Consider the following 24,204-nt stretch of genomic DNA (forward strand, 5'->3'; position numbering starts at 1 on the left):
TTTCAGGCCATTGGGAAGGATCTAGTCCAGAGGGAAGGAAACATTGGTGGGCACATATCCACTCAGAGTGCAGAAAAATCAGTGTTTAAAATGGCAAAGGGATGCCTCTGAATGTGAGACTGAAGGAAAGTAAGTGAGGGGCAGGGGAGGAAGCTCCCACCTGACAGGTCAGTATTTCCAGGGAAGTGTTAGGAGGTCAGGTTATCAACTGAGGAGGTGTGAGGATGGGAGAGGGGGCAGGAATGGAGAATGGGAGAAGGTGTTGAGTCAGAGGTGTGTTAAATGAGGTAGAGAATGGTACGGAGGCCACAATTAAGGACAGAAGGCATGAATGAGTAACACTAGTAATCTGCCCTGCTGTCTTCTTAAGCTGCCTTGGATAAGATCCTAGACTAATACAGGTTGTCAGGAGCTTTAAGAAGGGTACAGTTGAAAGACAGGGACTGAGAGTACTGGGGATGCTGGCAGGAGTGATGCTTCCACGTGTCCAGTGAATGGGGGTTGATGGATCAGGAGAAAAGAGAGGGGTCGACATGAGATGGAAGCTGTCCTGCGGTGGGGGCTTGGTAAGGAGGAGAGGAAGCGAAAGTATTGGGAAATTGTAACGAGAGATTGGTGTATTGGTGGTGAATCTTCTAGAGAAGGTGACGGCAAGGTCAGGATGTGGCCATGGGAGTGATTATGGAAAGGAATCCAGGATGGTGGGTCTGGGGGAGCTGGAGGGATGGCCCACACAAAGGCCACCTGGGATCCAGAAATGAGACTGTGAGCCAATAGCCAAAGTCCTCGGCAAGTGAGGGGGTGTGATTGAGAGGACTGTGAAGACAGCAACAAGGAAAGTGGGAGCCGGACAGCATGAATCCCCAAGGAGATGGGCTGTGCTCTTGCTCTTGTTCTTCTGTGGTCTGGCAGTGACTGAGGGCGGCCAGTGCTCCTCGAAGCCTGAGCTGGGTGACGTGGGAGAACAGCAGCCTCTTCTCAAGGAAAGGATGCTTCAGATAGGATGCAGATAGATGGCTACTTGTATTTGTCATTTGCTGCATATTTGTACAAAGAATTAGGCTGAATCTGCGAAGGTAGTTGCATCTTCAAGCTTGTCTGTATTAAAATTATTAAGTTAAAACTCTTACCTTTCTAACATCTCTCCCATTTCTTGTAATTCAGGTGTGTTTATCATTTAATCCTCAAAGTACATTGGTGGCTACTGGAAGTATGGACACAACAGCCAAACTGTGGGACATTCAGAATGGAGAGGAACTGTTCACTTTGACAGTATGTTAATAACGTTAGTAACATCAAGCGTTTTACATCTTAATTAGCTGTTCCTTAGGATAAGCCCATTACTTGTGTTTGTTTTTATTTGTATTTTTATTGCAAAGTGAGCTCTAGGTTAGAAGATATTTTTGAGTTTGAGATGATTTTCAGAATGTAGGGAGAGGGTTCCAGCTGGTTTACTGGCTATCCCAAAAGACTTCAATGGGCGTGCTGGGGAGACCAGTCTATAAGCCATACCAACTATTGCTTAAAACCTATCATCACCTACCTGGCTGAAAGCAAAGTAGGTGGAAGTTGGCATTTTTGGAAGCGGCAGGACTGAAGAAACTGGCTCTAAGATTTCCTAAAGGGATGACTGTTATCTCTCTTCCTCTCTAACCTCCAGTCTTAGAAGCCTCCTGTATTACGAGGTCTGAAATACAAGGGGCAAGTGGCAGGAGGTGACAAGACCAAAGGGCACTGCCCGCAGAGTGGATGCTGGTGGTGTATCTCAGCGGGGGTCCCCATCTGCCACCACCGCCACACGTCCAGCACCTTCGTATGACCTGCTGCCCTGCCCTTCTTCCCACCCCAGCCCTAACTACCAAACAGAAAAGGGCGATTCTCTGTTTCCATCAGTGGGAACAGTAGGATGGGAAATCACGTTATCTTAGCCTTTAGAATTATAAATTGATTTTAAAAACAGGACCCATTTTCTCGGAGACCTTTTCCTGAGAAAGTTAAAAAACAAGACTAGAAAAAGAGAGGGAAAGCAGTGTTTAAGCTAACACCAGGAGTTTTTCTTTCTTGAACTGGAGTGCCTGGCTTTGTTAATGTAAGTGTGCTTTCTCTGATCTCAGTTCTCATCAGTTAGTGTGGGCTGTTGCTTCTTCACCACCTCTTCTCTTGGACAGATGTCTAGGAGCCTAGGAAAGCATGCGTCCCGCTCTGCACTCCTGCCTGCCGCCAGGGAATACATTTGGGTACTCAGAACTTTAATGTTCAGCTCCATTTAACTTTTGTCATTTGGCGTCCACCAGAAATTTAATTTGTAAATGAACTCCTGTGCTGTGAAGAAAAGTAGTTCCATGAATTTACTAGAAGAGGTGGGAAAACAAGGGCCGTATCCAAGCAGGATCTCCTGCGACGGGCTCGCTCCACCCGTGGCCCCATGCGGTTTGGTTCATCAGCCCCAGACTGTATTCCAGTGAAAGTCAGGCCAAAGGCCAGATGTTTATTAAATTATCATAAGAATTTTCTTTTTTAAAAAAGTTAGTAACTTTATTTCAGAAGCATTTTGTCTTTGCCCATCACCTATCATTAGCCCATAAAGCATACAGCCCTTCTGAGCGTTTCCAAGACAGTATGAAGGAAGCCTTCTGATTTCCTGACACATGTCCTTTTCCTTTCTTTCTTTAAAAACAGCTTTATAGAGTTTGACCTGACCTGCTTCAAGTGTCTAGTAAATTGACAGAATTGTGCAACTATCACCCAAATCCAGTTTTAGAACATTTCCGTTACCCCTCCCCCAGAAGAAACCGTGTTGCTCATTATTTGCAGTCCCTCCCTATTCCCACCCCCAGCCAACTGCTAGTCTCTTTTCTCCCTATAGAATAGCTTTGTCTTTTTTTTTTTTTAAAGCATTTCCTGTTAGACTATCATGTTATGCATTTGTAGAAGTTGTCTTATCTGCAGGTACACATGATGAAATCTGCTCTTTTTCTAGGGACATTCAGCTGAAATCATCTCCTTGTCCTTTAACACCTCGGGAAACAGGATCATCACGGGGTCTTTTGATCACACAGTGATAGTGTGGGAGGCTGATAGTGGAAGGTATTCTAATTTTTAAGAGTTTTTCAACCTGAATCAGAAGGTTAGGAAGATAATCTTTGTTATTTATTAGTTTAATGTTAAATCTATTAACTTTGCTTTAGATTCCATAGGAATAAGACACGTTGAAAGCAAATTAATTCATTCTTTAATGATATTTCTGATCCACCAAAAATATGTGCTTCCTTGAAATTCTGAGCATTCAATGCCAAACAATAACATAAAAAGAGGAGGCCAGCAATGGCCTGGTTATATAGCTATTATTTATCCCGTGTACTATATAATCAAATTTCAATGGCTTGTCATTATGGTAGGCATGGGTATCGTGAATAAAAAAAAAATCATGGTTAATGATCCAAATTTAATTTAGTCCAAGAACTTCAATTTCCTTCCTATTATTTTTGGTTCTAGTTGCTAAGAACTTAACTAAATTAGCCTACTTGTGTTGTAAAACTCCACTCTTGGACTTGTCTGCAGCTTGATAGAGGGGCTAATTATCAGGGGTGCTGATCGAGATAGAAGAAATGGGGGAGAGGAAGGGTCCTCACATGACTGATGGGTACTTTCTGAGCTATGAAGGGGTCTGGTCATCTGGTGTGAAAATACTTCCAGAATTTCAGATTACATTTATTATTTTTTATTCATGCCTTTCTCAAGTGTTGTATTAAGTAATGTTGTTATCTTGGATTATTTAAAATTTAAGTGTATTTCTGTTGAAATGAAGTTAGTAGCCTAGGTGACTCTTTTTGAGCTATAGTAAAGCCATCTTTGTTTGGACATCACAGATAATATTTCATAAAAACTAAAATTCAGACTCTCACACCAATGGGTTTGACATCATTCTTTGGGCATGTATCCTGAAGTGAGACATTTTTCACCACTGTGAACCATTTCCATTTTTGTAGGAAGGTGTGCACCTTAATCGGGCATTGTGCTGAGATCAGTAGCGCCTTATTCAACTGGGATTGCTCTCTGATATTAACTGGCTCTATGGACAAAACCTGCATGGTGAGCTCAAGAAATCTCTTTGCTTGATAAGTCTTGTGGCTGTACTTTACCCCGTGTCAGGTATTCACTGCAACAAGAACACATTTTAAAGTTGCTTTAAAATGAAGGTAATTTATCAACGATAATTGGTAATTTTTAAATTTCAAGTTTCTGATCCTCCAAATTTGAAGGAATTATGATGTAAAACAGTTTTAATTGATTCAAATGTATTAAGATACCTTCTTTTTTAAAAAAAGCACATTATTTTTGTTTAATGTCCCTCTGTTCATTTATTAAACTTTGATTACAATGAACCTCAACGAGTCTCGCCACAATGTTTCCCTGTCTTTAAGTTCCTGCTGCTAACAGCTTGTGCTTTAGAATTATTATTAGATCTATAGATTATATAGCAAATGTATTATAAGCTTAATGTACTTTTCATTTTCTAACAATGTAGTTTCAGATCAAGCTCTTGATCATTTGATGATCTTCATGTGAAAAGAAGACATTTCCAATCCAATCAGTGAAGCATGCATTTTGAGATTTTTTTCTTAATATAGTGGCAGATTTGCCCCACTCATTCTAAATGTCTGTCTTTGGTCTTCTCCATGTCCAGAGTGTGCCTTGTTAGATGGTTGGCTGTGGTCTCTGGTTCTGAATCAAGGTAAAATGAACCAACACGTGAAAATTACACATGTGATTCTGGCCACGTGTATTTTACCAGCCATAAACATGTCATAAAGACTACTTCTGACCATCTTTGCACTTTAGATAGGAAGTCACAGTCTTTGTCTTCTTCTTTTTTTTTTTTTAACTGTAGCTGTGGGATGCTACAAATGGAAGGTGTGTGGCAACATTAACAGGCCATGATGATGAAATACTAGACAGCTGTTTTGACTACACTGGAAAGCTTATTGCAACTGCTTCAGCCGATGGCAAGTAATCTGTTTGTACATTTAATTTATGGAGAGATCGATGTTTTGTTTGATAAATAGGTGCAGTTCTACACTATAGGGCATCTCCCTGCTGACCAGCTATGTTAGAAACTACATGTGCCTCATCTCTGTGCTGTCAGTCTATGTCATGACACTATGTCTATATCATATTCTTATTGAAGTGTAGTTGATTTACAATGTTGTGTTAGCTTCAGGTGTACAGCAAAGTGATTCAATTATACATACACACATATGTGTGTTCTTTTTCAGAGTCTTTTCCATTGTGGGTTATTACAAGATATTTAATATAGTTCCCTGTGCAGTACAGTAGGTTTTTGTTATTTATCTGTTTTACATATAGTAGTGTGTATATGTTAATCCCAAACTCCTAATTTATCCCTCCCCTCACCCCTCTCCCCTTTGGTAACCGTAGTTTGTTTTCTATGTCTGTCAGTCTATCGTCTGGGTCATATTCTTGATCATCACATGAGATGCTGTTGAATGTCTGCATCGCCTCCTTGACAGCTGCACATGGTGCTAAGCCAGCTCTTATCATCTCCTTTATGACTGTATATAACGGTGTGTCTTGGGTCATCTCCCTGATGATCACGCATTATGCTGCACTGGGTTGTTCCCATCAGTTTGACCACCATCGATAGTGCCATAATAAATCTGCATTGTCTCCTTTATAATCACATTTGCTGCTTTACCATGTCTAGCAAATCTTCACTGTGAACCTACATGATTCTATGCTATATATCATCTTCTTGGTTGTCACAATTCTGTACTGTGTGTCATCTCATTGATAACCACGGGCTGGTGCCACACTGTGTGTACCTCAATTCCATGAGGTCCACAAATAATGCTACAACACATCTGTATCATTTCCCTGTTGACCACATATGCTGTTATATAGTGTCTGTCTCCTCCCTCCAGGACAAATGCTACATTATATCTGCGTCATCTCCTTGAAAGTGACGTATTATGCTGTGCTGTATTTTCATCCACTCCTTTAAAACCATGTTTGATGCTGTCATATTTGCATTATATCCTTGATAACTACTTATGAAGACGTTACAATAGCTGTGTTATTTCTTTGATGACAATACATCACACTGTACTGTGTCTATTCCACCTCCTGGTCGAGTCAGATACTGCATTTTGCATGCATTGTCTTCCTGATGAACAGGTGGCCACAATGCCATCTTCCTGATGACCATGCATGATAATACACTATATTCACATCATCTTCTTAAAAACCATGTGTGATGTTACACTCCACCTGCATTATCTCCTTGACTGCTGCCTGTGATGTATAACTATGTCAGCATCATCCCCTTGATAACCATGTATGATGCAATACTAAGACTCATCTTGCTGACAAATATGGATGATGCTGCCCCGGGACTGCATCATCTCATTAAAAGCCACATGTAATGCTATATGATGTTTATATCACCTCATTGACAACCATCTGTATTGGAATATTATGTATACATCATGTCCGGGATGTCAATTTATGATACTGAACAATGGGTCATGCTCGTGGTAACTATTTATTCCTGACAAGCATGTAAGACACTACACAATATTTGCATCGTTCCCTGACAACCCTGTAATACACTACAATATGTCTGTATCATATCCTTGATAACCATGTGTGATACTATACAATGTCTGCCTTTTCTCCTTGACAACCACATATGATGCTGCTCTCCATCTGTATCATCCCCTTGGCAAGCATTTGTGATATTATGCTAAGTCTATGCCATCTTGTGATAACACACAACCATGCGTGATGCTTTTCCACGAGTCATTATCTTGGTAATAAAGTACCATGCTGCAGTATGTGTTATCTTCCTGAAGACCGCAGATAATGCTACGTCACACTTAGGTCATCCTCTCTGGCAAGACACAGTGGGGCAGTGCAAGATTTCATCATGCCACTCAGAGCAGCGTGCAATTTAAGACTTATGAATTGTTTATTTCTGAAAGTTTCCATTTACTATGTTTGGACCACAACTGACTGCAGGTAACCAAAACTTCAGAAAGTGAAACCACAGATGGGGGTTGATGTAAAATGCTACACTGCATTTCCTTCTTCTTGGTAACCAGAAAGTGTGCTATACTATGGGGCAGTTTCCTGGTCACCATGTTTATGCTGTCAGATGTCAGCATCATCTCTTCGAACACTGTGTGGGATGCAGGACTATGATTATATCTTTTTCTTATAACCATGTGTAATGTTGTGCTATTTCAAGGTTACTTGCTGGACAATGACCTCTCAGTATCTACAGTGCCTGATCTCCTTGATAACCATGTATAATGCTGTTCATTTACTAATCTCCTTAACAACAATGTATGATGTTATATGCTGAGTCATCACCCTGATGACAATGTGCAACTCTACTCACTGTGTCACCTCCCTATTCCTGTGCATGATGCTACAATATAGCTTCCTCATTTCTTGATAAGTTCGTGATGCTATACTATGTGTACTTCATCTCCTTAATAACCACCAATAATTTACTGTGATGTTATTATAAGTTTGCTCAATTCCAATGAACACCTCGTATGATGCATTACTATGTCTGCTTTATCTCCTTGATAACCACGTAATTCTGAATTGTTTATATATCTTCTCCTTCATAACTGTTTTTTAAAAATTTATTTTCTTTGTTGGGGGGAGGTAATTAGATTTGTTTGTTGATGTGTTTTCTTAATGAAGTTACTGGAATTTGAACCCAGGACCTCGTGCATGCTAGGCATGCCCTCTACCAGTGAGCTATACCCTCCCCCATAACTGTTTATGGTAGTATATTGTGGATTATCTCCAAGAAGAACATATCTGATGCTACATTGTATCTGTTTATGTAATTTTCTTGATATCCATGTGTGATGCTCTAGTATGATGAGTGCAGCATCATCTCTTATTACCACTTATGATGCTGCGCTATGTCTGTATCGACTGTTTGATAACCACCTCTCCTACGATACTGCGTCACGTCCTTTATAACCACGTATGATGTTGTACTATGTGTACCTCATCTCTGTAGAGATCACCTATGTTGCTATAACACGTCTGTATTATCTTCCTGATGATCATGTGTGGCATGGGATTATGTCTGCCTCGTTTCCCTGATTATGCATGATAATACTTCATGTCCTCCTGATTACCATGCATAATGCTACCTTGTAGCAGACTCATCACCTAGGGAGCGACCTATGATGCTGCAATATGTTTTATCATCTCCTTGAAAACAACGTTTGATGCTAAACCATATCTGTCTAATCTGCTTGATGACCACTCAATGCTCAAGTAGATTTTGTTGTACCTTTGGTGACAGTGTATTCCGTCACACCATATCTACACCACCTCCTGACCATTGGTAATATCACACCACGTATATAGCATCTCTTTGACTGGGCGTGGTGCTTCGCTGTGTATGTGTCATCCTCTTGCTCACCACGTATGATAGGACTCTACACCTGCCTAATCTTGTTCTCAAATAAGCACAATGTTACACTATATATGTGCCATCCCTTTATGACCATGTGTAATGCTATCTCTTGTCTGTATAATATCTTTAATAACCGTGCATGACAATATGCATCATATCTCTGATGACCTCATTTATTATGCTATCTTAAAGCCCTTTCATGAGAAGATGCTCTGTTTACCTGTGTCCCATGTGTAATGCTACACTAAATCTAAACCATCTCTGATGACCATGGGTGACACATCAGTGTCTGAGTCATCATTATGATGACCTGTATGCTGCTACACTGTGTCTGTGTCCTCTCAAGACATGTTTGATTCTTCACTGTGTTGTGTCCTCTCTTCAAAATGTACATGATGCCATAGATGTGCACCTCATCTTCCTCTTTACTCTGCATGATCATACACAATGCCTCACCTCCAAGGAATCCATGTATGAAGATACGCTATTTCTGTGTCGTCACATAGCAACCATGTATGATTCTACAGAGTGACTGTGTTTTCTTCCTAATGATCATGTGCAGTGCTACACTATGTCTGTGTCACATCCTTGAAGGCCTTGAATGATGTTACACTGTGGCATCTCCCTGAACCCTCTCATGCTGCTGCACTTTGTCCCCATTATTTAATGATGCAATGCAAGAATCTATACTGTATCTCTTACTACTTTGAAATCTACATAAGGTTCCATATCGTATGTCGACACCATCTCCTTGAGAATGTTAAATGATGCTATAGTATATGTCATTTCCAGAGTAAACACCTACGATACTACTCGTGGTTTGAGTCAGCTTCTTGATAACCGTGTATGAAGCTATACTATGTCTCAGCTCCTTACAGCCATCAATCACGACATGGTATAATCATTTCTGTCAACCATCGGGTTGGCACATTGTGCTTCACAACGTGCCATATACCTGATAAGCATATAAATGCTACATTGTGACTGCTTCCTCCTTCTGATAACCACGTTACCTTATGCTGCCGTCTGCGTCGTGTCCTTGAACATGCTTTATGATATTATGCTAGAGTTCACCTCACTGAGGACAGTGTATGACACCGTACTATGTCTGTGTCATCTTCTTGAAAAATTACATATTATGATATATTACCTCTGCATTAGTGTCCAACTATTCTTGATGTTCCACAACGTCAGTCACATTTCTGATGAATACATGTGACATTTAAATAGCTTTGTCATCACCTCGACGACCATGTACGACACAACAGTATGTTTTCCTTATCCCACTGGTGACCATGTGTGATGCTGTGCTGTATCTGTGTCATCACTTTAAAAACCAAATCTGATGCCACAGTCTGTCTAATCATCTCCTTGACAACTTCTGGTTGTATACGTTCCATCATTTTCTTGATAATAACAAATGAAGTTATACTATGTGTACATCATTTTCTATAATTATGTATGCTGCTGTTCTGTGAGTTACCTCACTGATGACACTATATGATGCCACAAGATGTCTGTCGTCACCTTGACAACCATATACGGTGCAACGCTGTATATGCACAGTCTGCTTGGCAAGCACATGGGATGCTATGTTATGACTGCATTATCTCTCTGATATCTATGTATGATATTTAAATTAAGGTTTTTTTCTCTTTGATAATCCCACATTATGAATGTGCATGTTATCTCCTTGAAAACTAAGTGTAGTGCTCTATACTGTGTCTATATCATTTCCTTGACAACCACGTGGAGTGCTATCCTATTTTGCATCATCTCCTAGACAACTGAGTATGATTATATAGTCTGTTTCATATCCATGATGGCCATGTGTGGTGCTGCAATATATCTGTCATCTGTCAATGACCACATATGTTACTGCACCGTGTATGTGCTGTCTCCCTATAGTCCACAGATGACTATACACTGTCTCCATTGTCTCCTTGATGGCATGTGTGATGCTACACTATGTCTTTTCATCTCCTTGAGAACCACACATCATAGTGGCTGCATTATCTCTTTGAAATCCGCACACAATGCACACTGTGTCTACATCAACATTCTGACTCCCTTGTATGATCCTATATTACATCTGGATCATCTTATTGATGGTCACGTATGATGCTAAACTAGGCCTGTCTCATCTCCTTGATTCTAAACTATGTCTATGTCATCTTATCAATAATGTATGACACTCTACTGTGTCTGGATCATCTCCCTGATGAACACGTGTGAGGCCACACTCTGTCTGCATCACCTTCCTGATGACCACATTTGACCCTATACTATGTCTGTGCCATCTCCCTCATGACCATGCATGATGCCACCCCGTGTCCACGTCATCTCTGTGATGACCACACACGACACCGTATCTGTGGCCCCCACCATGAATGCATATCATTCTACTCTATGACTGAGCCATGGTCCTGGCGCCATGAGGAAGCCTCCACTCTTACTCAGAGTCTAAGTCATCCCTCTGGGAATCACATATGATGCTGCACACGTGTTTACCTCTCTTGATGACCATATGTGACTCTACATCGTGCTTCGGTAAATTCCTTAACAGCTGTTTAAGAAATTCTGGCAAAAATGGGATGCTATTTCCAGGCATGACTTGTTCACTTGTTCTTTGCCTGTATTTGCTCCTTGTGACCAACGTACTTCCAAGTAGTTACACACCCTTTGTGTTACAACCAGCTTTTGAATTTTGCCAGTGATTCATTTTAATTACATGGTCTTTATTTAATTGTCTCCCCTTTAAAAATTATATTCTCATGCTTGTTCTCTTACTCACTAGGACTTTTCAGTTAATCCTTTGATCACGCATACATGTTCTTTTTATATCCTGCAACATAACACCCTGAATCTGGAGAATTTTATTTTTTAAAGTAACCACTTAGTTTTTCATCTTCTCACAGATCTTGGCTTTTCAAAATCATCCCTCAACCACAGTTAATCTGTCCTTTTCATTTTAAAACCATTATTATTTACACAAAAAAAACCTATTCACTAAATATATATGGAGTGCCTGCTTTGTGCCAGGAATTGTTTTAGGAACATAGGCTACATCAATGAACAAAAGAGACAGGACTCTGTTCTCTCATGGTGGAGGGGGAGACAATGAACAATCACACACATGTGTTTTATACAGAGTACTAGATGATATAGAATGCTGGATTATATGGACTAAGTATATGGAATATTAGGAGTTGGCCAGTGCTTTGCTGGGAGAAGCAAGCAGGCTCGAGGATCAGAATGCTGAGGGATGGATGAGAATAAAGCTTAAGTCCAGTTCTAGTTTTGTCTTCTCTGTTGTCTGTTATTTCCCCGTGTCGTGATTCTGCTCTTCTCTCATTCGGTAACACATTACTTCCCCACCAAAATCTTTCTTTCTTTTGGTTTGTTTTGTAACCCTCTTCTCATTCTGTGCCTCCTAAGAAGTCCTGATGTTTGGAGCAACCTTTTTTCCTTCATCTCTAGTCTTTGCTCCTCATTCTCTTCTTAAAATTTGATCTCATTTACTGGAATTAGTAGCCTGTGCAGCTACACATCTGTTTCTTTATATGTGTCACTTTTTCATCCTCGTTGGAATTACTCCCAAGGCTGAATTTTTTTTTTTTTGGTGTCTTATTCCTATTTCTATCTTTTAAAAGTTACAACTTCAGGCTATCTTATTTTTGTGTTTTCTGGGCTTTTGTAAAATTTAAAGTATTAATCTATGCTGGATATTTTTGTCTTATTGACAAACTCTTAAAACAAGCGGGTCACTTTCCTTTAAAACTTTTGGAATCCAACTAAGTAGAAAGTGTTATATTTTTAGTCATGCTAATTCTAGAAAGCAACTTTTGTCTACTTCCCCATGAAGCTGACATTGTCAGAAAGGTAAGTAAAAAATTTTATTAAGATATGTTGCTTTTCTCTAGATGAAAATGAAGTAACCAAAACTCCCTGTCCTTACTAATTTTACCTTGATGTGATGCTGTAATTCGTGATGAGAAGTCATCCTTCACCTGGCCAGATATATTTTAATTTTTTTTCCTGACAACGATTTCACGACTTCTGTTTTTCTCCTTCTATGCTTATTTAACTTGTCTATTCTTTAAGTCTAAGAAAATGTATATACTACTTCATCCACCTGTTCATCCATCCATCCATCCCTCCATCCGTCTGTCTGTCCATCCGTCCATCTATCCATCCATCTTACATCTGTTTATTAAGTGTATACTACGAGCTTGGCACTTCTGGGCACTGGAGCTATAACAGGGAACAAATCGTTATATTAACTCTTTCTGTTGAAAAGTGCTTGTTCTTTGTTCATTGAGTGGTGCCTGCTGTTCCTTCTGAGGAAGGCCTCTCAGAGCTTCTGTGACCCTAGACTCATATTTAGTGTATGATGTTAGTCTTGCTTATCTCATCATTGGCCTCTCAAAACTTGTTTTAATTTCCTTTTTTTGCCTTCAAAATTTTCTTCTTTCTGGATTCCTGTCCTCCCACCTCTGCCTACCTTGGAACCCAGTATCTCTTCTAATAACCTCAAGGCTAACAGGATGCTCCTCTTCACCCTCTTCTGCAGTGAAGCCAGCTTGCATTTCTGGTATTCAGGGGCTGGCTCTCGCCGCAGGCAAGAAGACAAACTTAGCCCTGCGTTTGTGTGTCAGAGGGATAGATATTTAGGTAATTCAAGGCATGTGGCTCAAAGTTCTGTATTTCAGATGAATTTATATATATCTCTACTCCTCTCAAAAAGGAACAGCAAGAGTTTTCAGTGTAGCCACAAGAAAATGCATTACCAAATTGGAAGGCCATGAAGGCGAAATTTCAAAGGTGAGTTGTTTTTTCATTTGGAGCAATTTGTTTTGTTTTCAAAAAATAGGCAGCGTGCTTAGTATAAATAGGTCTGTTGACACCAAGGGTACTAAGGTTTGTTCAGTTATCTCATTCTTTCTAAAATCAGTTACCTAAGGACTTTATTTTTTAAATGTGTCCTCAGACTCCACATAATAAATGATTTCTGAAACCCTTTATAAAGTATAAAACACCACTCTCCTCAGCCATAAGCAAAAGGTTCAGTTAGCTAAAAATACTTATTAAAGTCATTAAGAAGCTGATGCTTTCCCTGGTTCAGGTAAACACGCAAATTTGTGTTATGCAAACAGTATGCTGTGCAGCAGATATCAAGAGTCCTTTAGATTAGATGCAAATGAGGAAGCGTTTCCTGGACATACTTAACCCTTCCCAAAGTTAAAAATGACCTATTCTGAGCTGGAAGCTGTAGTTTAGGATTTTATATAAACTCCTCCCAAAAGCTTATCCACAGAGCAGGGCTGTCCAGTAAGTGATCGAAGGTTTCATGTGTCCTCTAAACACTGTAGAGAAGGCTGGACTGGTGACTCTCACTTCCCAGCTCAGCCCAATTCCTTGGTCTCGTACCTGAGATCAGATTTGCTCCTTCCTTGGAAAACATAAGCTTGATGGTTTCAGGTCTCTGCAGGCTCCCCCTGGACCCTGGAACCATCCCCTGTTGTGCCCTCTCGCCACCTCCTGCCTCACACCTGCTGTTGGCAGCCGTTGCCCTCGTGCGCATCAGGGTTGGTCTCTGGGGCAGAGCACATCATCTTCACAGGCTGGGAGGCCGGGGGACTGGCGGGAAGAGGGGTGTGGTGTGTGGACGTGGGAGACAGGCGGAGGAGAGAACCCGGGCCATGACTCTAAAAGTCTGACATGTCACACTCAGCACGTTGTTGGGTGTGTATAAATAGAAACAATTCTCAATCTCCATTGTTATTGCATTTTATGCTTGTTAATGACATGTTACTTATTGAAGGTGCCATCCTGTAATGGCATTTCTGTGGGGTGCCAGGCTAAGGCATTCATCCATTCATTCATTCATTCAGCCAATGCTTTTTGAGAGCTTCCACTGTGCTAGGCATTGTGCTAGGCCCAAGTGACTCTGTGATGAAAAAGATGTAGCTTGTGCCCTGCCCTCATCAGACCTTCAGTAACAGAGGAAGTGGCCCAAATCGTTGTCTTCTGATGACTTAGAAAAGGTTATAAGCATGATGACCAGAGGGACTGAGGACTGACTGTTTCCTTTTGCTGCGCAGATGCCATGTGGCAATGCCTGGCCAGGGGGGACACATTTATGGAAAGTGCTGTACTTAAGTAGCAATAGACCAAAAGGCCTCTCTTATAGACCCCGACATTCTGTGGGGTAGACTGAAAGAAGACTGCCGTGCTTTTGATTACAGAAAGCTGGGGTGCAGAAGTGGCATCGAAGTTTGAGTATGAAGACGCTTGACCCGTTGTGCTCTCATCCGCACAAGGGCCCCGCCTCTTTGTCTGCATGGAGAGATTTACATCAAAAGTCTTTGGAAAGAAGCCGGGTGGGGAACACTCAAATTATAAGGGAGCTTTGGGCTTTAACCTTAGGATTTTGTGTGAGGGGTAGGCAATCAACCTTTACCATCTAGATTTTAATTTTCATGTATTAGTCCCTGCAATTTATTTTTCCCATCCTGAAGGAACCATTCTCGGTAAGAATAAACATCAGGCTGGGAAGTTGACAGGGACTTAGTAACGTCCCCTTTTTGCTGATTAAAAATATACTGGAAGTCAAGGTGTACCAACCTGTGATAATTATTTTTTCTTTACTGTTAGATCTCTTTTAACCCCCAAGGGAGCCGTCTTCTCACTGGCAGCTCTGACAAAACGGCCAGAATCTGGGATGCTCAGACTGGGCAGTGCCTCCAGGTTCTCGAGGGGCACACTGATGAGATTTTCTCATGCGCTTTCAACTATAAAGGCGACATAATCATTACAGGTAGGAGAGAAATAAATACCGTCTACTCAGTTTCCCTTTTAAATTGGCTTTTAGAGTTCCTAAGCTGAGTACCTAAAGGAGTCCAGCCCCACCCCCACCCCTCTTCCAGGGTCCCTGGCTCATCTAGTGTCTTCCACATCCATTAGTTAATTTTAGTTGCATTGCAGACCCACAGGAGTGAGCTCTGCCGCCGACTGCAAGGCTCTGTGAATTCTGAAATCTCAGTTGCTCCAGACAAAGTAAGAATTTGGTAGCTACCTTACATTTCCTCAGGCACCATCGATCCAATGGTTAACATCCAGTTGATGATGGTTAGCGTTAATGACTAAAATAAGCCAGGACCTGAGTTCTCCGCAGTGGGATTTACAGCCCAGTAGAGATTTATTCTTTCAGCAAAATTGTTTCTTCCTTGGATGTCCCCTCATAACACATTAATATTTGGGGAATAGGACACATATTGAGCATTTTTTCAACCGTTAATTTATGGTGAGTTAACTATTTTAGAAACATTTTATAAGAATTGGATTGAGAACAGGTTAATTTAGGTTGTGGAAAGAGGAGAAAATGAAGGAATGTGGTATAATGATAGGGCGGTGCCTCTGGAGGAAAGCCTGGCAGGGAGTGGGGAGCCACAGTGGCGTGGGGTAGGGATGCCCTCAGAGGGCGCGGAGGAGAGACTCTGCCTCACTCTCAGTGATTCTCATTGTCTGAGAGAATTTTTAAATCGCTTAACTGGTCTAATAAGGTAAACATCACATGCACAAAGTTGGCTTATAGGTTGTTTGATTCGGTAGCTTCCTGGTCACATAACTTCAGAGGTGTTGAGAATAATCTCCTTTTTTCTAAAACACCTCCCCTTTCTACCTAATTGTGGATAATTTCTAAAATTACAGATTACTTTCTTTGGATTTTACTATCTACAAGCGTTACTAAAATGTAGGTACTCCGGAGGCAATGCCACAATAAATAGTGTCAAATCCCTCCCCATGATGGGGAAAGAGGTGGGAGGCTGTGACGGAAACCACAGAAGCTGGGGCTGGTCTATCAGAGGACCAGCCTCTCCTAGTGCACGCGGTTCACACTAAGCCAGGCCGGCTCTGCAGCCACGGAAGACCCTGGGGAGTTTAGGGAGGGAGTGTTAGTTGTTTGTGCCTTGTTTTGGTGCCGGCCCTTCGATTCCTGGGCTCTATTAAGATATTGTTGATTTATTTAGTTCATCCCAAAGCACCAAAGCGCTGAATACTGGCCCACTAGATGACAGCGCTTCTGAGAGTGGGGGGTGACACTTCTGCCTTGCCATCAGCAGAGAGCCCTGTCTGCATTGATCTGCCCTATTTTCTTGGCGGTCCACAGTGTGATGAGCTGCATGCATTTTTCAGTGGATTGCCTGAGGCTTTAGCATCGCAAAATGGAGGAAAACTGTCTGGTGCGGTCCTCACATTTTCAAAAATATGAGGTGCCTTTGGGAGGAATGTGCGGTTTTCACAGGCTTTGTGCAGCCCCCACACTTCTTGTATGGATGTCCCATGCCGGGCCCCTGCAGCTGAGAGAACCAGCAGCGCCCAGCACTGCTCCCTGCCAGGGCTGTCATTTCCACAGACAGTGTGAGTGGTGTCCCTCGGGGAGGAGGGTACCACGGCTGCTCTGGAAGAGTGTCTGTCACAGGCATGGGGAGGGCAGGAGGATGCAAGACTCACATTTGACTGATGACAAGAAAACTCTACTGACATTTTGAAATATTCCAAAATGAACTATGCTGCCTACTCATAAGCCAATCACTCAAGCCAAGAGGTGTTCAAAGTCAGTGTATTTCCACTTGGTGGTGATGTCTGAGGTTGGGGGGACAGCAGTGAGCAGAGGGATGGCTACTGTGGTTGCATTCTTAGGTCCTCTCCCATTCTCCCGTTCCAAGATGGCATGAATCTTGCTGGTGTGAGTAGAAGGTGATCTTGCCCAATTTATAACTGACGTGCGAAAAAAAAAAGAAAAAAGAAAGATTCATGCTCTCCGAATGCCCAAGGTGCCGAGGGGCTCTGTAGCTGGGTGCTGAGAATCTAGCACATTAAGTGCATTGATCATCGACAATGACCTAGAAAATGTCATCCTGTAAAAAGAGAGGGAGTTAAATGATAAAGAAGAAATAACTTTGTGAAATTTGCCTTATTAGGCAGCAAGGATAATACCTGCAGGATATGGCGCTGACTGAGGACAGCCTGGGGTGAGGAACCACGGTCTTCAAGAGCTGGGCTTCACCGACGGCCAGCAAGCTATTTTGATATTTTCTGTAGTTTCTCTTTTTCCACAAGTCAACCATTTATACACTGTCCTCAGTTTCACAGATACGACCATTAAAGCAGTGAAGTTACATCATTTCTTGCTATTATTTGATGGAGATGACAAAAACGAGTATACACTCTGGCAAATGTCGCTGGTTATTTTAAATTTGTTTTATCTCTTGATGGCATCACGATACTGATGAATGCAACCAGAGTAGTTTAACAGTGTGTCTCCTAGATTCTACTTGGAAGGCTGTTATTATCATTTCTATTGAATAAAGGTTTCGGAGTAAATTTTTTTGTGTTGCATGATGTGTGTTTTCTTCCTTGTGATGAGAATTTTTAAGATCTACTCTTTCAACAACTTTCAGACACGCAGTACGTTTTATTAACTATAGTCGCCATGCTGTACATTTCACCCCATGATTTATTTATTTTATAACCAGGATTTTGTGCCTTTTGACCCCCTTCACTCACTTTGCTCATCTCCCAGCCCCTGCCTCTGGCAATCAATATGTCCTCTGTATCTATGAGTTCTACATTTTGTTTTTTAGATTCCACATATAAGTAAGATGATATAGTATTTATCTTTCTGTCTGACATTTTACTTAACCAAATGCCCTCAGAGACCATCCATGTTGAGGCAGACGGCAAGATTTCTTTTTTATGGCTGAATAATATTCCATCATTGTCTCCCAATATTATTAAGATTTCTTTTTTTATGGCTGAATAATATGCCAGTATTTTCTTCTTCTTTATCCATTTATCCATTGATGGACACAGGTTTTTTTTCCATGTCTCAGCTATTATAAATAATGTTGCAATGAACATAAGTTAATGTTTTCATTTCCTGTGGATAAATACCCAGAAGTGAAATTACTGAATTATATAGTAATTCTATTTTCATATTTTTTGAGGAAACTCCATACTGTTTCCCATAGTGCCTATACCAGTTTACATTCTAAGCTTTTCAGAGGGACATACATGTTTGGAATTTGATTACAAATTTTATTATTTATTTAGGTATTTTACTTTTTTGCAGCTCAGAATGAGAGAGGCAAAATTGGAATAGAAGCTTAATCTTCTTTCCCTCATATTCAAGAATATATCTACCCTTCCCTCCTTTAGAAAAAAAAAATTGAGACACACTCAATAAAATTAGGGAAGCATACAGGGAAAATAAAATGGATCTTATTTAATAGCAAATATACTCCGGATTGATGGCTGGGCTGTAAGAAAATGAACACAGGTTTTTTGCAAAGGAAAAGTTAAACAGAATAGACATTCAAACTATTGAATTTAAAAATCTGGGTGGAAGACAGTTGAGGTACCAGGGGAATCATCATGATGCTGAAATACTAAAAAAAAAAAAGGTTTTTAAAAGGCTTTTCTGTGTAAAAATGCCACAATGCATTTTAAAAATGAATGTTCAAAGATAAAGCACAATATAAAACCAGTGATGCCTGACTCCAGAGCAAGAGAATGCATGAGATTCTCATGGAATTGTTTTCTTAATATTAAAAGTCATCAGTGTGGCTGAGTGCTTATTGTGTATCAGACACTGCCAAACCATGGACATAGATCATCTCATTTAATGCTCCTAGCAACTGTTACCAAGCAGATGACAGCCTTGATTTTAAACTGAGGAAGGTGCATTTGGTGCTGAAGTTGGTTTTAGAGCCCAGGGATCACACCCGTTACACTCCGTTCCTCAGTGAAGACGGCTTAATTATGGGAGAAGAGTGTCAGATGATCAGTAGGAAGGCTTGGGGGCGAGAATTACTTCTCCGATCATCTATGGATGTCTAGTTCTCAAGAAGGGAAAAAATAAAACAAAAGCAAAACAAAATACAAAAACTTTAGTTCAGGAAGGGAGGAAGTTCAGAGATGGTGAGGCCAAGGGGAGCCTGGATTAGAGGAAACCGGGCCAAATTTTAGCTGCTACTTTGAAAATTCTAAAGCAGCAGCAGGCACTGACATTTTCTATATATTGAGTGGCTTTAAGGAAGGCGGCAATACTATTTTGTTACATCACTCAAAAGAGTCAGCCAACGTGTGGTCGTGGAGATGATCCTATGTCTTAAAACAGACGAATTTAGGTGAAGCCTTTGGCCAAAAAATGACTTATTCCTCTAATTTTTATGTTTCGAGGAATTCTTTCTTTGTAGAATGTTTATGAAGGGTTCCACGTATCCCAAACTACTTAAAAAAATTAGTGTTTACCTGAGGTCGTAGGAAAACTGCTCATATGTTGCTGGGTGTTAGTCTCGGCTTGTTGACAGTGATGCTACAGGCTCGGATGCCTGGGGCACTTGCCTGAGCCCCTGTGACCTGTGGGGAGTCCCCACAGACACTTCCCCACCCAGAGACAGCGTGGTAGCTGGCCTGGCCCTTGTGGTTGTTGTTATAAGGTAATAAGATGCACCTCGGCAACAACCATTAGGGAACTTCAGAAAAATGAAGAGGTTGTTACCCACAAGTCCTTTCTCAAGGGCCACAGAGGAGTAGGGGGAGAGGGTGTGGACTTGGGTCTCTGCCTTTACTGGGGTCAAGGGTGGGAAGCCTGGGGTTTCATGGGTTCGCATGCTATTGGTGAATTTAAAACATGAGTTTTAAATGGATGCAGGAATTAGGACACAGGAAGGGAAGAATCAGGGTCACTGGAGTGGTCCGTTATCTAGGTCACCCATGGCTTCCTAAAAGGGGCATTTAATCAAGATGGGTGTCTTTGAAATGGATGCTGTGGTAATCAGAAGCTTATTGCCAGGCATTTCCACTACGTGTACCCACTTTATTTCTGTCTGGAGTGCTGTAGGGAGTAGTGAAATGTATGTGGGGTTTGGAGTCAGATTGCCTGTGTGTATATTGTCATTCCAACTCTTAATTCTTGGGCAAGTTACCACTCTGTCTCAGGTTTCTCGTCTGGAAGGTGGTGATGATAACCGTTCTTCTTTTGAGGATTAGGAATGCCTGACACATAGCAGCATGAAGATAAATGTTTGCTATCATCACGATCGACAGCTTAGCAGTCATCTTTAAAATAACTGCGCTTCATACATGAACATATTTTCCAGGAGTGAACACAGTGCTGTCTATTCAGAAATCATAGTTGAAATATGACTCAATGTATTAAAGGTATCTTAGGGAGATACCTTTTTTGTCAATTAAATTAAAATTTAAGAGCCCTGGGATAGTTTTGCTTTTAAAGATCTTTCTGTTAAACAGAGGAGCTGAGATGTTTCATGAGGAAGGTCATCAGTATAGATGATTATGGTCTAATCTATTCTTGTATATTTAACTTTCATACAGGATGTTATGGATGTGAATTGTCCTCATAAAAATGGAATATCTTTTCTAACTACTTGTATTTCTCTCAACTTATATTATAGTAGCTCATGATTTAGCATAATGTCTGATTTAAAGACAAAATAAGTGTTTTTGAACTAAACAATGCTTTTTATCCAAAACAGAGTCCCAATTCCTTGTGATCTGGTAATTTTAAATTCACACTTTTCCTAGCAATTATATTGTAGTAGATTAGAAATGCCCCCCAAACATTACAGATAATAAATGAGAAATTAAAAATAATAGTTTTTGGAAATCTAAAGAGCAAGGGCTCAGACTCTCAGTATCCACATTTGGAGGCTGAAAAGGTGGATACAGTGACGATCCAGGAGCTTCGTTTTGTAATAGAGTGGCCAGTGGGAAGTTGCAAAAGCAGGCTGTTCGTTCTCAAGTGGAAGTTTCACTCCTCTGTGAACAATAGCCACAGTAAGGGCGGTCCCCACTTATTATTATTGTGATGTTCATTTCAAAAACACGGGGTGTAGACAGCAATCTTTCTAAGACAATGGGAAAAAAAAGCTAAAGCCATGAGTGTATAAAACATTCTTTAAATGTGTATTTGTTTAATTGCTTAACAGAATTGTCTGATTTTAATATAATGATACATATAAAATGAAGTATTTGAAAAAAAATTAAAAGGTTTAGAAAACAGAGCAAAAGAGACCACAAAGGTCTATTTAAAAATTCTCATATTACACAAATTGAGTTAATTTTAATGAAATTGATGTTTTATTCAGTGAATATAATTAATGAGTAACACTATATGGCTTGTTTCCCTTGTGATTCATATAACTGCGGTTCTGACACTGGGCAGTTCTCTGTCATTATTTATTACAATGGGCTGCGTTTTAAAGGGTAATTTGTTGTATCCAAGGTAGTAATTTTTGACTTATTGGTACAATCAGCCTAGTGGCAGATTCTGAGCCATGTTATTTTTTTCCTTCCCTCACATTAGAACACGTTTTTCACTCTTAAGTATGGACCAGTTCTACCCTGGTGAAAAAGAATATAGATTCTAACAGAAAAGTTTCATCTCCACAGCTGTGCTCATTCTGGGGAAGTCCTGGATCCCAGTTAGGTCAGATTATGGTTGGTCATTACATGGCTCATGGGCATCACGACCTACTCTCTGCTACTTGGCAAGCTCCATCTTTTATGTTGTTCATTGTTCTTGATTTAAAAATCAGTATTGAGATTCCTTAAAAATTTAAACAAAATTACGATATGACCCCACAATTCCACTCCTAGATATACACTCAAAGAATTGAAAACTGGTACTTAAGGACATGTACATGCGTAGTCATAACAGCTCACAACAGCTCAAATGTCCACCAATGGTGCATAGATAAACAAATCGTGATGTGTCTATACAATGGAATATTATTCAGCCAATAAAATGAGTGAAATACTGATGCATGTCATAATATGGGGGAACCTTGAAAACCAAAACGTTATGCTAAGGGAAAGTAGCCAGATACAAAAGGTCACATGTTGTGTGATTTCATTTATATGAAATATCCAGAATAGGTAAATCCATAGAGAGGGAATGTTGATTGGTGCTTGCCAGAGATGGAGGTGGGGACTGGAGAGCAACTGCTTAATGGGTACAGCGTTTCCTTTTGGGATGATGAAAATATTTTGGAATTAGAGATGCCGATTGCACAGCACTGTGAATATAGTAAATGCTAATGAATCATTCACTAGAAAACGGTTAATTTTATGTTATGTGAATTTCACCTCAGTAAAAAAACTTGAGTGCTCAATCCATTTTTACAGTCTTTTGCAAGTGATAAGTGGTCAATTTTCACGGTTTTCACACCATAATACACTTGGTATTTGCCTTTCAGAAGCATATTATTTAACAGGAAATCAAACTTTGATCTCATGGGAAAAAAGACCTAAGCCATACATAGTTGGGTTGTGTCTTTCAACAATTCTTTATTATCTCTGCAGTATCACTCTAGGAGATATGTTTGCAAAGAACTTTATTAGTTTCTTTGATTGGAAAGCAGGCTATAAAAGCTTGAGAATTTCTTTCTTTCTTTCTTTTGAACAAAGTACACTTTTGAGGGCATGACTTAGTTTCTGATGTTTTTTTGTGATTAGTACAACTGACATCTGAAATAAAAAATAAAACCTAATGGATGAAATCATTGAATGATGACAGAAAAACACTCAACTGCTGTAGCATAAAATCTGAACTGGAAAAGGAGTTGTATCAATGCTCTCAAAATTATAGAAGTCCTCAAAAAATGGTCTCATAAAAAATGTTTTGGTGCTTTATGACTTTGGTTTGGTTATACCAGGGTAGTCTGTGTTTGGGAGTGCCACTTATAGGATTACCTTGCTCTTTTAGGGTAAGCTCAGTGGAATTTCACAGGCCTCTGAGGTCAATTCAGCATAATATCTGGGAGACTCCACTAGGAATCTGGTAAAACTCTGAGTCTTTAACTCTTTTCACTACTCTCTCACACCTTCTTTTCCTTCCTTTTGAAACACCTTGTTTTTTTTTGTTTGTTTTTTTTTTTTTTAATAAAAGATCCCCAGAATTGATATTGGCTTAGGACATGAAGGGGAATTGATAAAGTTATGTGTGTGTGTGTGTGTGTGTGTGTGTGGAGTGGTCTCCTTGAATTTTGCAAGTCAAGAAAAACACCATCAGTTTCTCTCTATTCCTAAATGTCCTCTTGAGTTTGGAGTGTAAGGTTGTATTACCTAGAACTTAAAAATGAGTTTGTGACTATCTGTGAGCAAGCAAGAGATGAGAATCCCAGAAAAGTTATCTGGAAGCTGTAAATGCAATGAACACGAAGACGGTTATTCATTCTACCTTTGGGGAAATGTTGGATGAATCTCTTTGAACAAACGTTGCCTTTGCTACTATTTTCTTGAGACTGTGCGATCTTAAGTAGTTACCACAACAAGTCAGATGTCTGTATATTTTATTGAGAAATGAAGAGCACACATTTTACCGTTCTCACATGAAAAGCAGAAAATGTTGCTGCCTTGTAAAAGTGCGTAAGTTTGCACACTTTATTCTCTTATCTCAGCAGGTGGCAGTGTTTAGCTTTTGGCAAATAAGTGCTTCTTACAGCAGTAAATGAAGAGTATAAAAAGCAAACTTCTCATTCTATGTGCTTTCAGGGTCTGGGTTATATGGCGTGATATAACGAAGCTCAGATTGTGGTATGGCTCAACGCTTAGGACCATCTTGGCATATCTGGGGCAAATGATGTATTTCACTAATCCTGATGCAGTGTAGAGACATTTTTCCATCTATCTGTGGGAACTCTGGC

General features: G+C 40.3%; 1 protein-coding gene across 1 annotated transcript in view; it reads left to right on the plus strand.

The window, feature by feature from the left end:
• Nucleotides 1-17,937, plus strand: part of DAW1 (dynein assembly factor with WD repeats 1) — a 39,024-nt gene extending 21,087 nt beyond the window's left edge. The window contains exons 7-13 of the mRNA XM_010998006.3: nucleotides 1,165-1,272; nucleotides 2,981-3,087; nucleotides 3,990-4,092; nucleotides 4,892-5,006; nucleotides 13,215-13,291; nucleotides 15,125-15,287; nucleotides 17,455-17,937. Coding sequence (XP_010996308.3) covers nucleotides 1,165-1,272; nucleotides 2,981-3,087; nucleotides 3,990-4,092; nucleotides 4,892-5,006; nucleotides 13,215-13,291; nucleotides 15,125-15,287; nucleotides 17,455-17,489 — 708 coding nt within the window. The 3' untranslated portion in view covers nucleotides 17,490-17,937. The remainder of the gene's footprint in view (nucleotides 1-1,164; nucleotides 1,273-2,980; nucleotides 3,088-3,989; nucleotides 4,093-4,891; nucleotides 5,007-13,214; nucleotides 13,292-15,124; nucleotides 15,288-17,454) is intronic.
• Nucleotides 17,938-24,204: the final 6,267 nt, after the last annotated feature.

Source organism: Camelus dromedarius, chromosome 4 (assembly GCF_036321535.1).
Source record: "Camelus dromedarius isolate mCamDro1 chromosome 4, mCamDro1.pat, whole genome shotgun sequence".
NCBI classification, from domain to species: Eukaryota; Metazoa; Chordata; class Mammalia; order Artiodactyla; family Camelidae; genus Camelus; species Camelus dromedarius.